This window comes from Lycium ferocissimum, chromosome 4 (assembly GCF_029784015.1).
Source record: "Lycium ferocissimum isolate CSIRO_LF1 chromosome 4, AGI_CSIRO_Lferr_CH_V1, whole genome shotgun sequence".
NCBI lineage: Eukaryota > Viridiplantae > Streptophyta > Magnoliopsida > Solanales > Solanaceae > Lycium > Lycium ferocissimum.
This window is the reverse complement of record NC_081345.1, coordinates 41,244,011-41,265,711: the sequence shown is the minus strand read 5'-3', so window position 1 is coordinate 41,265,711 and position 21,701 is coordinate 41,244,011. Positions and strand designations below refer to the sequence as shown.

At 34.9% G+C, this 21,701-nt stretch overlaps 5 protein-coding genes across 6 annotated transcripts in view; 4 read left to right on the top strand and 1 right to left on the bottom strand.

The window, feature by feature from the left end:
• The first annotated feature begins 693 nt into the window (after positions 1 to 693).
• On the top strand, positions 694 to 1,538 carry LOC132052974 (uncharacterized). The gene has a single exon (XM_059444733.1). It carries the CDS (start codon positions 766 to 768, stop codon positions 1,402 to 1,404), a length of 639 nt encoding a protein of 212 aa, XP_059300716.1. The 5' UTR covers positions 694 to 765; the 3' UTR covers positions 1,405 to 1,538.
• Positions 1,539 to 6,636: 5,098 nt separating this feature from the next.
• LOC132052971 (probable inactive receptor kinase At5g58300) lies at positions 6,637 to 11,549 on the top strand. The gene is made up of 3 exons (XM_059444730.1): positions 6,637 to 7,049; positions 8,949 to 10,283; positions 10,866 to 11,549. Exons 2-3 carry the CDS (start codon positions 9,002 to 9,004, stop codon positions 11,465 to 11,467), a joined length of 1,884 nt encoding a protein of 627 aa, XP_059300713.1. The 5' UTR covers positions 6,637 to 7,049; positions 8,949 to 9,001; the 3' UTR covers positions 11,468 to 11,549.
• A 31-nt stretch (positions 11,550 to 11,580) lies between these two features.
• LOC132052972 (eukaryotic translation initiation factor 2 subunit beta) overlaps positions 11,581 to 21,701 on the top strand; it is a 31,873-nt gene continuing 21,752 nt past the window's right edge. Inside the window, exon 1 of the mRNA XM_059444732.1 lies at positions 11,581 to 11,588. The gene's annotated coding sequence lies outside the window, so the exon portion shown is untranslated. The remainder of the gene's footprint in view (positions 11,589 to 21,701) is intronic.
• Positions 13,397 to 18,196, top strand: LOC132052970 (ubiquitin-conjugating enzyme E2-17 kDa-like). Of its 2 annotated transcripts, none has more exons than XM_059444728.1 (5): positions 13,397 to 13,552; positions 13,792 to 13,892; positions 15,210 to 15,337; positions 16,226 to 16,330; positions 17,734 to 18,196. In XM_059444728.1, the coding sequence occupies exons 2-5, from the start codon at positions 13,823 to 13,825 to the stop codon at positions 17,875 to 17,877; spliced, it is 447 nt and encodes a 148-aa protein (XP_059300711.1). In that variant the 5' UTR covers positions 13,397 to 13,552; positions 13,792 to 13,822; the 3' UTR covers positions 17,878 to 18,196. The 2 variants fall into 2 exon arrangements, with proteins under 2 accessions (XP_059300711.1, XP_059300712.1); XM_059444729.1 differs by lacking the exon at positions 13,397 to 13,552 and adding an exon at positions 13,642 to 13,662.
• On the bottom strand, positions 19,447 to 20,991 carry LOC132052969 (pathogenesis-related genes transcriptional activator PTI6-like). The gene has a single exon (XM_059444727.1). It carries the CDS (start codon positions 20,524 to 20,526, stop codon positions 19,786 to 19,788), a length of 741 nt encoding a protein of 246 aa, XP_059300710.1. The 5' UTR covers positions 20,527 to 20,991; the 3' UTR covers positions 19,447 to 19,785.

Here is a 21,701-nt window from a genome sequence, read left to right as displayed (position 1 = left end):
AACAAGGTCGAATAAAATCTCTTTGATTGCCCAAATAGTAAAGAATCTTATGGAATAGTAGAAGTACTAGTTAGTAGTTCAATGTGTTCAAACTGTAGTAAGTTGGACACAGAATGTATTCATCTAAAGATAAAATGAAATGTTATTAAAATCAATCCATGCAAAAGCTTAGATGGGCTTAGACCATCAGAGATTTTTGTTGGTTGTCCTCTTTCGGACAACCGTTAAGTAAATTATGCCTTTTCTTTTTTTACACAACTTATGACCTTTTAGACTCCGGTTAAAAATATTTTTGAGTAAACTGAAAAACTTATGAGAAAATATTAGATTGCGATTTAAAATTTTGTAAACATTAGACGATAGTGTAATCTTTGTCAACCAGAGTTATACAGTCATGAGACCACTCTATAACCGATCTTTCATATTGTGTCATATTAAGTATATGTTTTATATAACAACATTTCGCTTAAGCAGCAAAAAAAATATCAGACTAAAAGACACTGTTTTAGAAATGTTATTGATTGTATTTAATCTAAATGAATAAAAGGATTACCTTTAAAAAAAGGATATTAGCGTAAATCAGCCACTGAAGTATGGGCCTCTTGACTAGCCATTAGCCAGACCTAAAATTGGGTCCAAAATCCGGCCCATATAATACTCCTCAATTAACAATTTAACATGAATATATTGTACCTTCGTACCGTTACAAAAACCTCTCTTTAAAACCCTACTCCTCTGCCTCTCCTTCCCCATCCCTGTGCCGCCATGGATATCGACAATCCAACGGCCGTAAATCCACCACAAACCCTACCAACAAAACCCAATTTCCAACCCTTAAAAGCCCACGAAATATCCGACGGTCACATCCAATTCCGCAAAGTAACAGTCCCACAGCACCGTTACACTCCCTTAAAAAAAACATGGCTCGAAATCTACAACCCAATCTACGAACAAATGAAAATCGACATCCGTATGAACCTCAAAAAACGTCGGGTCGAACTCAAAACCCGACCCGACACACCCGACATAAGCAACTTACAAAAATGTGCTGATTTCGTACACGCTTTTATGTTGGGGTTTGATGTATGTGATGCTGTTGCTTTGTTACGTTTAGATGAGTTATATGTTGATTCATTTGAGATTAAAGATGTTAAGACTTTACGTGGTGAGCATTTATCTAGGGCTATTGGGAGATTATCGGGTAAAGGTGGAAAGACAAAATTTGCTATAGAGAATGCTACAAAGACTAGGATTGTAATTGCGGATTCGAAGATACATATATTGGGATCTTTTTTGAATATTAAGATTGCTAGAGATTCACTTTGTAGTCTCATTATGGGTTCACCTGCTGGTAAGGTTTATTCTAAGCTTAGAGCTGTTACTGCTCGCGCTGAAATGCTTTAATTTTATTGTTTTTGGAGTTATAGAATGTTTTAGGTATTGAATTTTGAGTTTTTATTGGAAAAATTTGATTGATAAATGTATTGTAATGATATTCTGTTCTTAAATGGAGGATCTCGAGACTTTGACATCTAAAAGTTGTGTTACCAAGTTAAGCCTTTTTACTCCCGTTTCAATTTGTTTGTTTTAGTTTGGTGTAAAATTAAAGATATGTGTAATGTACCAAAATACCCTTTAATCTTGTTGTCTTACACATGTCATGTGGGATCTTGAAATTGAAGAGTTGTCAAATTAGGAAAGAGACATTTTTTTCTAAACAAACTAAAAAAGTACTCCTTTTGGATAAAAAAAAAACGAGTCCACTTAGTCATTTGTACACCCCTTAAGAAAATACTAACTCCTAGATAAAAATAGGTAATTTGACTAAACTACCCTTAATTAAATAGGCATTGGCATTTGATCATATATCACTTAATAGGGGCAAATATGGAAAAATAAGGTTAATTCCTTCTTGATTTAATAAGTGGACACTTTTTTTGAACCAAGAAAAAAAGGCTAAGTGGGTACTTTTTTTGATCCGGAGGGAGTAATACAAACAAATTGAAACAGAGACGGTAATAGAGATGTTTGAATATAAGAAAAGATGTGAAGACGCGATGTGACCTTTATCCAAAAAAAAAAAAAAAAAAAAAAAAAAAAAAAAAAGAAAGAAAAGATGTGAAGACGCTAAGAGGTGAGCATTTATCTAGGGCCATTGGTAGATTATCGGGTAAAGGTTGAAAGCCGAAATTTGCTATAGTGAATGCTACGAAGACTAGGATTGTAATTGCGGATTTGAAGATACATGTGTTAGGTTCTTTTTTGAATATTAAGATTGCTAGAGATTCACCTTGTAGTCTCATTATGGGTTCACCTGCTGGTAAGGTTTATTCTAAACCTAGAGCTGTTACTGCTCGCGCCAAGATGCTTTAATTTTTGTTTTGGATTTATAGTGTGTTTTAGGTATTGATTTTGAGTTTCTATTGGGAAGTTTTGATTGATATATGTATTTTACTGATATATTTCTTTGGAGGATCATGGCTATTCAATAGGCCTATACATAGGAACCGAGTTACTATCTGTCTTTTGGTTATAGCTAGTAGTAATGTTGTGTGTATTATCTTATACATGCATATGTTGTATGATTGTCTGCATCTTATATTCTTTGTGGGAGTATGAAATGATTATTGCAATAAGATAAGTTAAGTTACCAGTGCATATTTTCATTTATATGTTAAAGAGTACACAGAGTAGGCGTTTGGCCATAGATTCCAAACATTTTTCACTTTATTTGGAATTATGAAGATAGAGTTGGTAAACATGTTATAAGCTGTTTTCAAATTTGGAATCCAAACTTCAGGTTGGATTAGGATTTTCATGGCCAAAAACCGTAAAAAATTATTCGGGTAAAAAGTGAATAATTCTCATGAAACGGGTCCTGAATTGTCCATCCCATAGCAGAGTTAAAGATTTTTATGGCTTAACTGCTCATCTCAGAATAGGGTAAAATATTTTAAAAAAGGTATATTGGAGTCTATAACTCTCAGAATTAACGTGTGGATTGTTCATTCCTCATCACTGTTCCGTGTTTCCTCAGTGTATAAGCATATTATTTGATTGAAACCAAAAGTATATGCTTTCTTACTCCTTACCTCATCCATTTCCACTCTGATTTCATTATTCTTGATTTTAGCTGCCTTTTGCCTTTCTAAAACTCTGGAATGCATCATCACGTGCCCCAAATTTCTACCATGTTTACAATTATTGGGGACGTTCTCATATTCTAGCTTTTATACATATCCCTTAAGTTGAGAGTTTTCATCCTCCAAAGTCCAAACCAACCCAAACTGTTTCTGGTAGGGGCTCCAAACCAACCCAAACTGTTTCCGGTAGGGGCTTAATAAGTCCACCTCCATTTTTGCTTTATCTATACCAGGTCTGGTTCTGTTGTTATAGCAATATCTAATGCTAAAGGTGTGCCTACATTACTGATTAATTGTCTCACATAATATCAATTGTGCATATGAAATGACAAATTTGGTAGAAGAGGTACGTGCATTAAGCTTGACAATCTTTGAACTGTGATCATTGTTATTGTCCCTTTGTTGACATCGTGTTTACTAATGTTGTGTGTCCCTAAAATATGCATTTGACTCGTCACTGTTTAAAGTAGCACAAGTGTATTAGCATTGTATCTTCTATTTCTGTCCTCCATGGTCACAACTCACAATCTGGATCTTGATAGCATGATACTAGATAAATCTGGTTGGTTAGTACTATGAGAATTTTATGTTTACTACATGTATTAATCTGCTTGATAAAATTAAACCATGGCTGTTTTCTAACTTACATTTGTTTACTTATGTGGAATGCTTCCAAAAGATGTTCTCAAATGTGCTTGTTAACATAGTAAATGGTTTTGAGATAACGATTAACTGATAGCATGACAATGCGGATTTTGCTGGAATCCCTATTTTACATGTTTATTTGATTGTGTTCACTTGACTGTCTAATTTGATTCCCTTGCATGTTTATTTGTAACTTCACTTTGCAAACATGTCTTATTGTCTATGCCATCTTACATTTCGCTGACTACCCTATGTATATATCCTCTGGTCTAATTATTTGCTTGTGAAGTTGAGATTTCATAGAGAATTCTCATCCTTGCTTGTCAATACCAAAGTAGTGTGTTTCCTTCTTCCCAATCTTGCAAATGTAAACCTTACAGTCCATCCATTTTAATTTTTACATTCAGCAAAGAAAGGTCCTTGTAAACTGCAGTCTGCAGGGATCAAAAGATTCTTCAGGAAATTTTTCTCCCAAAGACAGCCATTTACAAAGACATTTATTCTGGACACTCAAGTTCTTCATCCCATTCATTTATTTAGACTTGCACATCTTATCAGGAATTTGGTTAAAGGTGGAAAATATGCTTTACAATACTACATGAAATTTCTGAATCGGTTGCTTTATTTTTTCCTTCTGTTCGTTCCACACAAAGAAGTTCAATTGTGTATTGGACGAACTGTATGCTATCCAACGGAATCTAGTCTAGTAATAATAACTCCAATGGAGAGTACAATGTTAAGTTTTTTCTTTGATCTGTTTGCTAGATTAGAACTTAAGAGCCACTAATATTAGGGTTGTCTATCATCTCTTCGGGTTCATGCAGTGTTAATGTGGCAGGGTACCAAGTTCTCCGGGATTTATATTAGATTGTTTAGTTGTAGGAGCAAAAACAAATTAAAACCGGAAAACATGAGAAGTTACATCATTATTAATGAATAAATAACCTAATGCTCCAAGAGGTGCTAGAAGCTAGTTGTACCAAGAAACACCAACCAATTTGAAAAAAAAATTGTTTTTCAAAATTAAAATGGGTAAAATGGATTAGGGGCACTGAGGTGGCAATGGATGAAATGGATTAGGGGCACTGAGGTGGCATTCGCCTTATTAAATATTAGTGTCACGTAGGATCGGATGTCCACGCAGAGATAATGAGGGTATATTTAAACCTTTTCTCATAGTATATGGGTATATTTGGTCCTTTTCCGTATATTCATAGTAACTAGTTTAACACACACGTGAAAGATGAACTGATTATCAGAAGTGGAGCATCATGCGTCCTAGTTCCTACCTTTTCGTTGTAGGTTTCCTTTTTTCTTTTCTTGTTTTTTACGTAACATCAAATTCATCATCTTCTTCTTTTAGTGAAAAATTAACGACTATATCAAACAACACATGCCAAGAATACCCTAAATTGTCAGCAGTAGCTGTAAACGAATTCATCAATTTGACAGTTGCACGTTGTACACTCCTACGAAATTAACCCTAAGTCTTAACTTCTCCCCCGACAGCCATGTGAATATGATTAACATACCTTGTCAATTTCATAGGCTTTGTAGGGGACCATGTGCTTTTTGTATTATTTCTTATGGACCAGTTCTTTCTTATTCTTTTTGGGCACTTTGTTTTCAAGCATGACTAGTAAAATAAGTTAGTTTGTCTAAGAGAAACCTAGAAGTATTAACCAAAAGACAATCATGTTGGTCAAAATGAAATGTTAGTTGTCGAACAATAAAGATAGTCAGGTCTACCAGTGACAAGCTCAAAGGAAAGATAAAATAAAAGACACAATTGGAGAGAGAAAAAGATAGGTGGGGTACAAATGTGGTTTAAAAGGAAAGGACAAAAAAAGGAAAAAAACTTAATATGATAATTTAAATGAATAAATGTATAACATATATCTTTTATATGTGTCTTTTTAATTTTAAAGAAAATAATCTCTTATGTCTACTTATAATTTGAATAAGAGAAAATAACCTTACAATTTTTATTCACATCCTGTATTAGTTTTACTGATTTGTTATGAAAAAGGTCATATAACTGAACTAATATTTATAACCAAAAGTAAAACCAAATCTCCCCTAATTTAACCATAGTTGTTAGTGTACGGTCTCACCTCAGTTCACTTTTTAATGTGATAATAAATTAATATGGATTGATAAATTAATATGGATCAATATTAACGGTGCATAAATTATTTCATTAAATGTACACCAACTAAGCTTTGGACCACTCCACTCCAACTCTAAAAGGGAGTAATTGCCAAACCTATCCTTCTTGTGTGAACTACAACTGTCTTTCACAAGTGCGACTTCACTTCAGAGTTTTCATACGCAATCTTTTTCTTTTTCCTCTAACTTCCCAAATAGCTTTTGTTTTTGGTAATTGAAATGGAGCAAATCATCTCTAGTATATGTACCATTAGAGATATGTTCTATTTTTAAGTATTAAAAAATTAATATTTTTGATAGTATATATAAATTATTGCTCAAACTACATAATAAAAGACTTAAAAAAAAAGAGAGGGAAGCACGGTGACCTGCTGTCCGCAATGCGGTTTAAGCTTAATTTAAAACTTATATCGTTTCTCTATCGTTCCAATTTTATAAAATATTTTCAAAATGGCATAAAGATCACTTATAACGTTTGTATTTTAGATCCGTAGACACATTATTTTCTCTTGACAGCTTCAATAATTCACTAAAAAAATTTAATCTAAAATTAAAAAAGAAATGGTTGACCCCACAAGTATTAGTTACGTAACAGTATCGGTACAAAAGAATCAGCCTTTCACTGCTGATTGTTCGAGTCTTTCGGACATATAAATAGAAGTATTCTAATGTTTATTTTATTAGTGCAGACTCTGCAGACAATTATTCTGTTATTACTCCACAACATAAACAAATCTGACGAACTTATTACATCTATGCTACGTTAGCTGTTAATACACCTAACTCCACCTCACACTCTTCAGTTTGCACTCACACACTTATTCAATTTGCTTCTCATACCTTCTCCATTACACTGTTTTCTTTCTATCCATTAACATAGATCCAATATTTACTCCCTTCAGCTTAAGCAAAAAGGGTCAGGTTTGCGATATGTGGACTTTCCATTTTGAGAAAAATGTGGTTACTGTAATTGGGTTTGCAAATCAGTGGATGAATTTGATTTAAAGGTTCATGGGTACTGTTATTTTGACCTCAGAATCTAAGCATTTCTCCTAAACTTGAAGGGGTTTCTTGAATTTTCATTTTTTCGAGGTAATTTTGCATCTTTTTATATGTGTTTCTGAATTTTATTTCCTTGTATTTGTTCAGCTCGATTTTTTATTTTTGTTTTTGCTAATTTTGGTGGCAGATCTATTTGTTCCTTCGACTCCCATTTGTTTGACATTGTTAGATTGAACAGTCATTTTTTTTTTTTTACTACGATTCTTAAAGGTTTTCTAATAAGTAATTTTATCTTTTATGTAGCTTTTAAGTTTTATTCCAAAAAAAAATAATTAATAGAATAAACCCATATGAAATCAATCATTCTTCTTGAGATGGTTCTTCAGTCTTCACAGTTTGCTTGTTTGACACTGTGAAAATGTAAAGAATTGAGAAACTAAAAAGTAAAAATGTTGTTGGTCCTTCTGAACTGTATCATTGGAGCAACTAATTATATTTGTCTAATGAAAGCTTAGGATTCCGTATTACTTGGACATGATAAGACTTGGGGTTGTTCAGTAACCCCAACTAACCTAACTCTCTTTGACATTTGCTTGAGAGAAGAAATTTGAATGTGGTAATTGGTATATTTGGTACACCCCACCTCCCCCCCCCCCCCCGCCCAAAAAAAAAGAAAAAGAAAAAAGAAAAAGGAAATACCACTGTTTTTGGTAGATTTGCTTGAGAGAAGAATAAGCATTATCTAGTCCCAGGTTGACTTTAAGGAGTATTCTCCTTCCCTTTGCTTATTAGATACTATCAAGTTAGACTACTTAGGTGCTAGCTATTTGTATATCTTAGCTCTTGCTATTCTACTTCAAGACTGTTCATTTATGAAATCGCAAATGGAATACTTGTGAACCAAAGATTTTCTGCGAATGTTTGTTCTCCTACTATATGCTTTTCTAATCATTTTAATACTGCTGTTTGAGCTATTTAATATTGTTCATGGTACAGTGTCTCACAGCATCTTTTTCTTCTTTTGGTATAATCATTCGTCCATCTGTAACTTTTTTGCCCACTTCCTTGTACAATAAGCATTAGGTTATTTTATGGCTTAGAAAGTGATATGGCAATTATTATGGTTTTGCTTTCCCAATCCCCTTTTGCATTTTGCTTATTTCTTGGAAAGCAAAAAGAGACTATTGTTTTTGTGTTGAACCTCGTTGCCATGCTTATATTTTCCTTCATCTCAATCTTTCCAGTATGTTAAATCTAAAAATCTTTTTCTCCTGTAGTTTATCATCTGATCCTAGTTTTCAGTTTGATTGTTAATCTTCACAAAGACTGAGTCATTTTTTTTTTTTTTTTGGTTGGCTCAATCAGATAATGTTGATTATCGGTTTAAGTAGTTCAACCATACATGTTTCTTTCTAGGTAATATTTGAAGATACTGCATCACTTCTGTGTTTATGCTTGAAATTTGTTTCATGGATCTTCTCATCTGAGTGAATATGAGATTGAATAGCTTTTGAATTAATTATTTGTTGTTAGTATGGTGGAAAAGATTTTTAACAAAGTCAGCAGAGCTTTCATCATATTATTTGACCGTCTTTTTTTTTTTTTGGGTTCCATGAAAACATGATTAGTTTTATGTATCTTCTTCTGCAGATGGTGAAAAATTAGTTAAACATAGAACAATTACTGTTTGGCATTCATAAGGAATAATCATAGTGTAGTTCATTGCTAAGTGATTTTGGAACGTATGTGCAAAGAGAAACATTAGTTGAGCATAGATTAATTGTTATTTGACATCCATAAAAAATCATCTAGTTTTAGTTCATAAAAAATTGGTGCAGAACTGCATCTCCAAACATCTTTCTTGAGGGAATTTTATTAACTTTGAATGCATAGATGCTTGCTTTAATTTTTGTTTTTTTTCCTATCCTCCCTCTCTCTCATTTGATGTTTGTTTGGCTCACAAGTTGTTTGTCTACTGTATCATCCCAGGACAATCACAATACTGACAGTATAGTGGCTTTCAATCAGTTGAAGGTTTCCTCATGAGAATCTACCACACCAATCAACTGCTACATTATCTTTTTGTTGTAGCAACTCTTCTTCCTCTGTGCCTTGGTGATCTAAACTCGGACAAACAAGCCCTTCTTGACTTTGCTGCGGCAGTCCCGCATGGCAGGAAGATCAACTGGAGTCCAGCCACTCCTATCTGCTCATCTTGGGTAGGCATTACTTGTAGTAATGATGGGGCCGATGTTTTGGCTGTACGACTTCCAGGAGTCGGACTCATTGGTCCACTTCCAGAAAATACTTTTGGGAAGATGGATACCTTAAGGATTATCAGCCTTCGATCCAATCGTCTCAGCGGAAACCTTCCATCTTCTATCACTTCACTTCCTTCTCTCCAGTTCCTATTCGTACAGAACAATAACTTATCTGGACCTATTCCTGCTTCTTTTTCAAATAAACTGAATGTTTTGGACCTTTCTCATAATTTCTTCACTGGTAAGATTCCTGGAACAATTCAGAATTTGTCTCAGCTAACTGGTTTAAGCCTTCAGAATAACTTGCTTTCTGGACCCATACCCAATATTACTCTTCCAAAGCTAAGACATTTAAATTTAAGCCACAACAATCTTAATGGTTCTATTCCATTATCCCTCCAAAAGTTTCCAAATTCTTCCTTTGCGGGGAACTCATTCTTGTGTGGACTACCCTTAAATCCTTGTTCCCCTGTTCTACCACCATCCGCTTCCCCTTCCCCACCTGCACCTTCCCCAAACACTCACGAAAAAAGCTCAAAGAAGAAACTTAAACTAGGATATATCATCGCTATTGCTGCTGGAGGGGCTGTGCTGGTCTTGCTGCTAGTTCTGATCCTGATTTTTTGCTGCCTGAAAAGGAAAAGGGGTGAAAGGAGAGGTGCGCTGAAAGGGAAATCTTCGAGTGGAGGAAGGAGTGAAAAGCCGAGGGAAGAGTTTGGTAGTGGGGTTCAAGAACCTGACAAAAATAAGCTGGTTTTCTTTGAAGGGGTCTCTTACAATTTCGATCTCGAGGACCTATTGAGGGCCTCAGCTGAAGTACTAGGAAAAGGGAGTTTTGGAACTGCTTATAAGGCTATTTTGGAAGAGTCAACGACAGTGGTGGTTAAAAGATTAAAAGAAGTCATTGTAGGGAAGAAAGACTTTGAACAGCAGATGGAAATTATTGGTAGAGTTGGACAGCATCCGAATGTTGTTCCTTTACGTGCTTATTATTACTCCAAGGATGAGAAGCTACTTGTGTATGGTTATTTCTCAATGGGCAGCTTGTCAATGCTCTTGCATGGTAAGGCATCATATGCTCTCATCATCATTTCCTTTCTCTATTTCTGGTGTTTGGTGGAGCAACTTGATACGTCCTTTGTCATTGAATGACTAATAGTAAACTCCTAACACAAATACAAACTGCCACTGAAGTAATGTCCTAAAAATTATTAAACAAGTTTCAACAATTTCAGGTTGAATTCTTAAACTTGTGTGAAAAAGAGCATTCTTTCTTGTAGCTATGTGAAGAAAAAGTCATATTCAGAATATATGCATCAGTTTTGATCTTTCTAAGTCTATTATATGAATATAAACTGCTCTTTTGTGATTCTGTATCTATTATATCAATAGCAACATATTGACATTTACCGGCTTTCTTTTACCTAACTCTGCTCTGTGGAAGGTTTAGTTTCACTCGCCCTATCTTTGCTGCTTTTCTAACTGGAAAGCTGCTTGTGCTGGAACTCTTCATACATGATATACCTAATAACTGTCCTGGAAGATTACATGAGAAATGAACTCATCCCCGTTCATAAACTTATCAGTGTAAAGCATACTGATATTTCTGTTCTCTAATCCGTGTCAAGCTCAACTGTCATTATAGGAAGCAGGGCTTCTGGAAGAACTCCACTGGACTGGGAGTCAAGAGTTAAAATATCTCTTGAAGCAGCAAAGGGGATTGCGCACATCCATTCAATGGGTGGTCCAAAATTTACTCATGGAAATATAAAGTCCTCGAACGTCCTACTCAAGCAAGATCTGGAAGCTTGTGTCTCAGATTTTGGTTTAGCCCCCATAATGAACTTCCCTGCAGCTCCATCTCGTTATCCAGGGTACCGAGCTCCTGAGGTGATAGAAACCAGAAAGCATAGTCATAAATCAGATGTCTACAGCTTCGGTGTCTTACTACTTGAGATGCTTACTGGAAAGCAGCCAATGCAATCACCGGGGCGTGATGACATGGTCGACCTTCCTAGGTGGGTCCAATCAGTTGTCAGGGAGGAATGGACATCAGAGGTTTTTGACGTCGATTTGATGAGATTTCAAAACATTGAAGAGGAGATGGTACAGATGCTGCAAATTGGCATGGCATGTGTTGCAAGGGTCGCCGATATGCGACCTAACATGGAGGAAGTTGTTAGAATGATTGAAGAGGTCAGGCAATCTAACTCTGAAAACAGGCAATCTTCAGAGAGCAGATCCTAGGACTCAAATGTGCAGATCCCTTGATTCCTTCAATTTCTGGCTTACAATTTGTAAGTGCTGAGAAATTCATTTGATTTTATTACCCAGGACAATATACATTCTAATTCAATCCTATTGACAAGTGTATCTAATGAAAGTGTGGATTTGTTGATTTGTTTTCCTTATGTAGACCAAGTTAAAATTCCTCCTTTTTTGATTTAAAAACTCTTGTCATTTGTTGTAAGACTGTCTGCACTTATTAACAACTGATTGATGGTCGTTTTATCAAGGATCACTTGAAAAGAACCAAATTTTTGGAATATGTCCAAACAATTCCGTTGTGTGTGTTTGGTACGCAAATAAGTCATTTTTTGGCAATCAAACACCAAAAGTAATATTTCAAACGGCCTTCTTTGCCTGCATTTATCTCCGATGGTCCATTTGGAATAGTTTATATATTTTAGATAGGGTTGGATTTTGGGACATTTTATTTTGAAAAATATTTTCCTTCGTACCAAACACATGTATATCTATACTGCCGTGTTTTTTATATGTAAAAAAAGGTACAACATTTCTATCACTGATCAACAGAAAATAGTTATAGTATACTTTGGCTTAACTTTCATTATTCTCATTCCTCATTCCTGATTAGTGTCCATTAGTAATATTAGGGGTTGTTTGGTGTGAAGGATAAGCAAACATAGTCCCAGGATAAAATTTTGGTGCCTTCTTATTAATGTTTGGTTGGAATAAAATTTGGAATAACTAAGGATTAATTATCCCGGATTTTCTTATTTTATCTCATATGAGAGTGGAATAATTAATCCTAGGAATAAGTTGTTTCCCGACCAAACGAGCCCTTCTTTCTGTATGTCCACTTTCTGTAAGGCTGTGGCAAAGGATTTGACGTGTTGCTCCTTATCATGGGTCAAAAACATGTGGGCAAAGCAACACGAAAGCGGAAAAGACCTAGGCCCTAAGGCACGACAGACGCATGGGCGAAGCAGTGTTGGCAAAGTCGGTATAGCGGGCATGCGACTTGGCATACAATGTTTGAACGGCAAAAACTAAATTTGAGACCTAATATCTTGAAAATTTTAAACTAAAAAAGTTAAAAGTTAAAGACACAACGTCTTGTATTTGAACCGCAGATGGACACAACGTCTTGTAGTTTTGGAATTGCAAATTGAACTTTAGGACACAATGTCCTAAACTTTTGAACTAAACAACAACTTCAAGACATGAGCCTGTTTGGATGGCTTATTTTAGGTACTTTTAACCTAAAATAGCTTTTTGGCATTTTTATAGTGTTTGAGTAAAATAATTTTAACCCAAGCTTATTTTAGGTACTTTATAGTGTTTTTGGCTTATAAGTCAAAAACCATCGGCCCGTCCGAACGGGCGCATAGTGTCTTGATGTATTGACCTGAAAAACTAATAGCATGTTTGGTCAAACTTTTAAAATCAGCTAATTTTGAAAAGTACTTTTCTCAAAAGTTTTTTTTTTTCAAAAAAAGTACTTTTGATTAGCAATTTGTATTTGGTTAATTAATTTAAAAAATACTTTTGAGCAGCAAGTAATGTTTGATCAAACTTTAAATATTTTTAGACAAAAGTTTAAATGTATTTTTCAAAATATTTTTAAAAAGAAGCATTTATTAGAAAAAAATTAATACTTAAAAAAAGCTTAAACATGCTATTTTCTAAACATTAAATAATTTGACAACAACTCAACTTTTTTAAAAAAGATGATTTATTAGAAAAAATTAATACTTGAGAAAAAATAAAAAGCACTTTTTTCAAAAAAGACAAAAAGTATTTTTTGCTTATAAATTGTGGCTAAACATTAAATAATTTGACAAGCTGGCTGAGACTCAAAACAACAACGTATGTGCACATTATGACTCCAAAAGATGATTCTAGAACCTTCACCTGGACCCACTCTTAACTTAACTAAAATATAAATACGAATAGCATTCTAATAAGTAACGTACGAATAATATTTATATTGTTTTCCTTTTCTTCCATACAATTGGCTTAAAACCTAATCCAAGCTCTGCAAATCACCGTTTTAACTAAATTCAATCAATCATCTCCACCTTTAAGGTACTTTTCCAAATCTACATGCATATTAATGTTTATAAATAATATATAATTTCTTTTTGGTGAATAAAAGAAGATCTAGGATTTTTGGCATGAACAATCCATTAGATCTCGTAATTTTTCTGTTTATTATTTGATTCTAATCTCTCTTACGCTAATCTGTGTTTGTAAGCATTATTTTCTTACTTGAATTTGGAGATCTGTGGATTTTGATGGAAAGTTTTGTATTTTGTATGTGTTAGGGCTTGGATTTGAAGGTATACGTGTTAATTTATGGCGTCAAAGCGTATATTGAAGGAGCTTAAGGATCTACAGAAGGATCCTCCCACATCATGCAGTGCTGGTATGCCGGTTTTTTTTTTTTTTTTTTTTTTTTTTTGCGTTTCACTTTTTATTATTTTATGGCTGTTTAGCTTATGTGATAGTTTTGATAGCTAAAGATCAATAGTTAGGTCATTGTGATCGAATTTGTGATGTTTTGTGCTGCTTTTGTTAGGCTAATGCTGTAAAGTTTAGAACCTGTCCGATTTAGTAATTTGCTGAACCTATTTGCTGTTTCTGTACTACCATAATTACATGGTTTAAATCTTTGTTTTTATAACATAAGTTGATTAGGCAGGACACGGCACAACCTCAGCTTATAGAGGACATGACCCTTGATATAGGAGGGTGTAGAGGTCGAGAATTAGGGTAGAAAGCTAGTAGGTAGGAGGGCGTATTTTCTTTTCCACCCCGGAGTATTAGTATTATTTGTTTATTTTCGTATGCTTAGATTTCTATTACTACCTGATGTTTCGTTCGCCTGGAGTATTGTATTCTTAGATTTCTTAGATTATTGTCTTGCTGTTGTTTCTGCTTGTTGCCTACTGCCTTCTTTTTCATCATTCTTTGAGCATAGGGTATATCGAAAACAGTCTCTCTACCTTCACAAGGCAGGGGTAAGGTCTGCACCCCACTTGTGGGATTACACTGGGTTGTTGTTGTTTTATAACATAAGTGGGATTCAAATAGCTTGAGTAACGACCTTGGGAACCAAGACTCAAATCTCAGTAGAGGTGTCCTAGGCTAGTTGTTCCCATTGGTCTATGCTTTGGTGGACGAAGTCATAAGAAACATGTACTGGTTGGAGGTACAGGTATTGTTGGTGTACTCAAGGTGTCTGTTAGCTAGCTTGGACACCAATGTTATTAAAAGAACATTAGCGGCATCATTAGTTGGTTGGTCTATTATGAGTTGACGACAGCTGAATGTGGATTTGGTTATCTTTATTTTTTATTTATTTCTTACGTCTTTGTTATATGATAGTGGTGTCCGACTAGCTTGTGCACACCTTGACTAATTCACTGGACAACCTGTTAGAACCCTGGTTGTATTGCATCTTTATATTGGTTTCGCTTTCTCACTTCTGAGAATTAACATTCAATTCATGGCACAATGAAGATCTGGAATGATCACTTGTAATTGTCCATCAGGTTTTCTGTATCGTTCATTGTTGTACTTCTCCTAATGTGTATTCTGTCTTTTGGCAGATGAGGAATTGTGATTTTCTCTGGGATGTAGGACTTTAATTTGCTGAGTGTGATTATACTTTTGTTAAAGTGGGTACTTTAATCACATGGCTGTTATGTCGATATTAAGTAGCATATTTCGTCTAATACAGGTCCAGTGGCTGAGGATATGTTCCATTGGCAAGCAACAATCATGGGGCCTACAGATAGCCCTTATGCAGGAGGTGTATTTTTGGTCTCAATCCATTTTCCTCCTGATTATCCTTTCAAGCCTCCAAAGGTATGCCTATGCTCTAGAATATCCTTGTCCAGATGTGTGTCTGTTCCTTTACATTCTTTATTGTTATACACTCGAGAGTTTCTTTTTGCATGAATTACTCAAATACAATAATCAACTAAATGCATCTCAAATATTTGCATATAGGTTTCTAGGATAATTTTTTCTTTTCTTAAAATAAGCAGGAACTTTCATGGATGATTTACAAGCTTGGCTGTGTCCATATAGTTGTAGTGATAGAATTGACAGAAATTAACCTTCAAGTACTGTGTACTTCACCATCTCAATTTTTTAGTAGAATGTGGAGTACGCTAGCATCTGAAATGCTGACTTTTTGTATGTGGGCACACGGTTTTTGGTTTACATACCACAGAAATAAGCCAGCGGGCATACATGGTGGAATACTCACAAAAATAGCTTATCTCCCTTTGTAAAATTTCAGCAGGCCTTGGATACTAGTTACTACTGTCTATAACTTCCTTATGATCTTTTCCACCACTTGAGATGATATTGGAAGCTTTTTTTGTTCAGAAGTTTATCTTCTCCCTGCTCTCTTATGATCTGGTGCTAGAGTGAGCTGGTACTTCAGGGTTCTGTTCAAGATTATTGCTCTATATAAAATGGGCATAACATTTTTTGTCCAGTTTGTTTTGTCATGCCTATACGTATGCTGGTGTAGAAGATGGCTGGTGTTTGTTTGCTGCTAGATTAAGTTTACCTTCATGGTGGTTCTGTAGGTTTAAGGATTTTGTTTGTTGTTGGGGCACTGTTTGAAATTCTGCAGAATAAGTTCTTCTCTGCCAATTCTGGAATGTGTTTGATTAATAGTTGTCGACTGGGTTCTGTGGTGATCAGACAAGGTTGATCTTCTTATTGTTTTATTTGTTTCAGGTTGCATTTAGAACTAAGGTCTTTCACCCTAACATCAATAGCAATGGAAGTATATGTTTGGATATCCTGAAAGAGCAATGGAGTCCAGCGTTGACCATATCTAAGGTTTGGATCTTGGTCTTTGTTTATGTCCAATTAAATGTTGTTTATTTTTCTGGTATTAGATTTCTCTATGAAGATGAGTCATAGCCAAAGACTAAATTTAACAAAATGAAGATGATGGAGGTGGTGCGTGATATTATTTGGTGGAGAATGATCAACTTTTGTTATGTCTTGTTGTCTGGATTGTTTGAGTCTTGATCTCTTCTCTCTTTATAATTAAGGACTTTGAGCCGTTGGAATCTTGGCTAACAGTAGTACAAATATTCCTCACTGGGAGTATATTTAGTAGAATAAGCTTTATGTCAATATAAATGAATGTGAGAGCTGTGATTGGCAAGTTATACTGTGGCGTTATTAATGTGATAGCATGCTCTAGAAACATGGTGGTTTAGACTGGTATGTTTGTATTTGAAGAGAGAATCCGAGCAATAATGCCAGTCAAAAGCTAAGTTGTGCGGACTCTTCACTTTCGTTGGCGCACCCGTGTCGGATTCTCCAAAAATGCACTACTTTTGGAGTGTCCGACACGCACCCGCCGATATTTTTGAAGAGTCTAACCAACATAGGTCAGAAGAAAAAAGATAAGAGTAGAAGAGGAGAAAGAACAGTATCATCATTCTAGAACAGTAATCAAACATTATCATGACTTCTAAATTAAAAAACGTTAACTATATATTATCTATTTTTAATAAAGATATTTATCATACCGTGCCCTACAAAACATGCTTGCCTTACAGAACAAATTTGTCAAATAACAACTTAGCGTACCAATACCCATTTAGACTAAAGAACGGAAAGTGGGGAACTGTCATGCTCATTTCTTTAATATAAAGAAATACAAGTGTGATACCTTTTGACATTGTCTCTATTATACAAGTATTCTATGTGTTATTGTGTGATGTAATGACTAGCACTTCTCACTGGCTTCTGCTAAATCTTTGGTAGAAATTAGGTGAGCTACTTACTTGGTGATGTTGATGCAGATGATTTATTTTCTAAATTTTGTCGTATGCATTTATTGTATTGAGTTTTGCCGAGTTGAGTTTTGGGTGTTCAGATTTTAATTGAAGTGAAGATATTTAGTGGTAATATTTAGCTGTTACTGGAGTACATTCTTTTAAGCGATACCTGCCACTTTAGATTGCTTTTTTTGCTCCAGAAATGATATACGTACAACCAAATAATTGACTAATGGAGTAGTCTTCTACTTTATGTTTATCTTTGTTTTGCTTGATGTCTCCTGTTTGCACGTTTCTATCAAACTATTCAAAATGTGGTGAATACCAGTTTACGTACCAAGTCACCTCTAAACTATCTGGAAAAGTGGGGAAGAGCTTTGCTGGTTTATATTTCTTATTTTCAATTGTCTTTTGGATTCGTCTCACATGGCTATTTCTATGTTTTAGGTCCTGTTGTCCATCTGCTCTCTATTGACCGATCCAAACCCAGATGATCCCCTTGTACCGGAAATTGCTCATATGTACAAGACTGACAGGTCCAAATACGAGTCCACTGCTCGTAGCTGGACACAGAAATATGCCATGGGATGATGATAAAAGTGTCCTCGGGCGTGTATGAGACTTTTAATTGCAATGACTTCATTTTGCTTTCACCCTTAAGTGCAATGTTTTCATTGTGCTTTGGGTGAAAGAATTAAATGTAGTAAGGGAATCAGTTTGCTTCGACTCAATCATGTCAGATTTTTAAGACCAAGATCTTTCAATATGTGAATATCTATTTGTTGATTTTAGTGAGGGGAGAACTGGAAATGTAATTTTACTTTTGCTCCTTTCCCAAGTTTTTTTCTAATTGACTATCTTGTATGGGTGCTCTCATTTCAATTGCAAAACTCCAGTGTTTAAACCGCAACTCTTCTCTGTATGAGACTATATTTCTGTCATCTGTTATTAAGTTGTGCAAAGCAGGTTTTTTTTAAGGTAAAATTTTCCCTACTGAAGGGGGAGGACAGTTATCAAATGATAGCTCACAGCCCCCTTCCATGAGATAAGTTCTCCCTTGAATTTAACCTTTTAAAGTTTTGACTTTTCTCTTCCTGTGTGTCATGGCTTGCCTGGGATACCGGACTCTGGATTCAAGGCTTTTGGTCATGTTTTTTTTTCACGACAGCTGCAAGAGGTGGCCCTAGGTGCTGACGTTTCCAGCGGGCTAATTAATGTATTTGGTTGAGCGGATTATTGGGAACCGTCTGCATATTGAGGTCATTATCTTAGTCTTGGGAATCGTTACTATTGTCATGATATAATTCAAATATATTTCCATGTATAGTAGTACTAGTTTTGTTCATTAAACTACTTACTCCTCTGTTTCAAAATATATGTTGTCCTTATTAAAAATATTTATCTCAAAATATTTATTATTTTATTTATTCAAGATAAAATTAAGTAGCTTTTTTTCATTATCCTTGTATTAATTACATTAATGGGCTGATTTTGTGAGTTCATGTAGTTTCATCAATGGGCTGATTTTGTGAGTTTACGTACTAATAATTAAGAGGTTTCATCAATGAGTTTTGTGAGTTTACGTATCAATATTTAAGAGGTTTCATTATTAATGGAGTAAATATTTATCGAGGAGAGAGAACATGATGAAATATATTATGACGGTAAAATAGTCAAAATACTATCCTTATAAATACTTTCTTAATGGCGTATAAATAAAAAATATGATAAATATTTTGAGATGGAGTTAAAAAACTAAATATCACAGACATAATAATGGAGAGAATAAAAGGATTGATTGTAGTAATCTTATTATTGTATCAAGGGTTAAATTCTTCATATCTCACTTGTGAGTGTTGAATATGTTGTTGTCCGTCCGATTAATTTGTGCAGTATCTCATTAAGATATCAAACAAAAACTAGACATAAAAGTACATGTCAAAATTCTAATCGAGCGCAACTTACGGTGGACTGGCTGACCAAGTAGTAATTTTAAGTCATTGGAAAGATAAAATACTGCAATAACAACACTAGTAATTGTGCTGAACTGTAGCGTTTGTTGACTGTTAACAAATATTTATGGTCTTTAATAATAACCTTAAAAAAAAAAAAAAAAAAAAACTTACGTAATCGTATCATTGAAGCTGAAGAAGAAGCATGTTTTAACAAATTAGAGATATATATAATTCTTTCTTGCTTTAGTTGTAATAATATAAAATCCTCTCTTGTTTTTATCTTAAAATACACCTTGACGCAAAAACACACACATCCCTCCCCCACCCACCCTTCTTAATCTTTAATTATCTACTAAATCTCTCCATACAAAATTTTCATATTACAAAATTGACCCACGAGTAACATAAAAAGTACAAAAATATCTCAGAAAGTCGCCGTCTTAATAGGCTGCTAATAATCACTATATACTCCCGCCAAAAAATGTCACGTCACAACTCACAAGTCATCTAACCAGTGACCCCATTTGCAAAAATAGACTATATGCTATCTACCTTCAAGGGCAAAATCGTCAAAGTCAAACTCGCCGAATTCTTCGCCGTAATATTTCTCCGACATCCCAAAATCCGGCAACCGGAAAAGTGATTCAACATCGAACCCAAAAGCGTCCACTTCACATAAACCCAAATTATCAAACGGCGCAAAATCGTTATTACAGAGAACTGAAGTAGGTGATAAAGCGACGTCGTTTTCACTTTTGGAAACAGACTCCGTTTCCGTTATCTCCGTCGTTGATAAAACGGGAAAATTCGTAACGGCGTTAGGACCCTTGAGCTTAACAGCAGCTTCATCATAAACAGTAGCTGCTTCTTCCGGTGTATCATAAGTTCCTAACCAAACCCGTTTTCCCCGGGTCGGGTCACGAATTTCTGCGGCCCAACGACCCCATGGTCTTTGACGAACGCCTCTAAACTTTTTCCGGCGAGTGACGTCATTTTCCGGCGAGACAGATCTTCGTTTTTTGTCACATGTTGATTTGGGTGATGGCATGAGGTTGATCTCAGTCACGTGCCTCTTAACTCTCCGTACAGTAGTACTATTGTGTACTTCGTCATCGTCAGAGGAATCTGTGGCGTCACCATCTGTAAGTATAATCCTCACAACTCTATGAAAATCCGATTTTTCACTCTTCTCAGTAACATGTTTGTTTGTAGTTACTATGTGTTGGGTGAATTTAACGATTGGAGGTAGTACATCCATGGTAGAGATTACTGAATTTCCTGTCATGGGTGCACCAGAAATCTGATTGAAGCTTGAAGTTACACTTTGATTTAAAAGATTGTTATCAAAAGGAACCAAACAGAGTACAGAAAAAGCATTAAGAATACACCATCATCCAAGTAGAGTCAAAACTTTCCGATAAGTTCATAAGAGTACCAGAGCCATCAAGAACTGGTTTTGAAGATGAGATAGAGTGATCTTGTGATAAGGAGTGACTAGATTTATATGGGGCTTTAGCCTTTAGAGGGTGAGAGTGAATAGTCACCAATATTATTACATAAGAGTAAAGTGGAAAAAAGTTACAAATACAATGATTTGTAGGAACAAGTTGATGGGTGGAAAAAGAAAAAGAGATTTCTTTGTTGTTTTAGCGGGAAATAAGCACCACCTCACAGTGTCTGTCTGTATAACTTTCTTTCTGCAATAAAATTTATGGAGGGAAAGAGAGAGAGAGAGGAAGTATACATATACATATAATTATAAACACAGAAGATAGGAGCTTTGCTCTACGCTCAAGATATATAGACAGCTCTCAAGTATGAAAGGCCACAAATACCACGCAGACATAACAGTTTGGGGCCCCGAATTGGATCCGACCCCCCACACTGACAGAGAAAGAGAGCACAACAAAATTTGGTGCATGGTACAAGTTGGGATATCCCAACACTAATTTTTTGTATCATGTTTAATAGAAGGTATAAATTTATCCTGAGATAAATTTATACCTTGTACCAAACAAGGTATAAAATGCATTCCAATTTAAGAGATGTGATAAATTAGTCCTAGAATTATAGTCTCGAGATAATTTTGGCTACCTACAAAACGATCACTTAACAATATAATAATAAATAAAATTTAACGAGATACCAGATATAACACGTTTCTTTTTAAATGTTTTTGTCCATCTATTATCATGTCAAGCATGTTATAAAAAGTTATTTTTATAGCTAGTTTAATTTAACAATAGTTCCGTTTCAAAATAAGTGGTGCTTCACAAAATCAGCAAGACATTTTTTTTTTCAATTTTATCCTCATTTAAATGAATGTAGTTACACATGACCAAAAAATCATTAAAGACTATTTTTTTTTCAAGGCATTTCATTAAGGGTAAGTATTAAAAAATTTCTTACTTTTTAGGAGTGAGTAGTTTTATTAGGAGGTGTGCTCAAATTAAAAGCGCC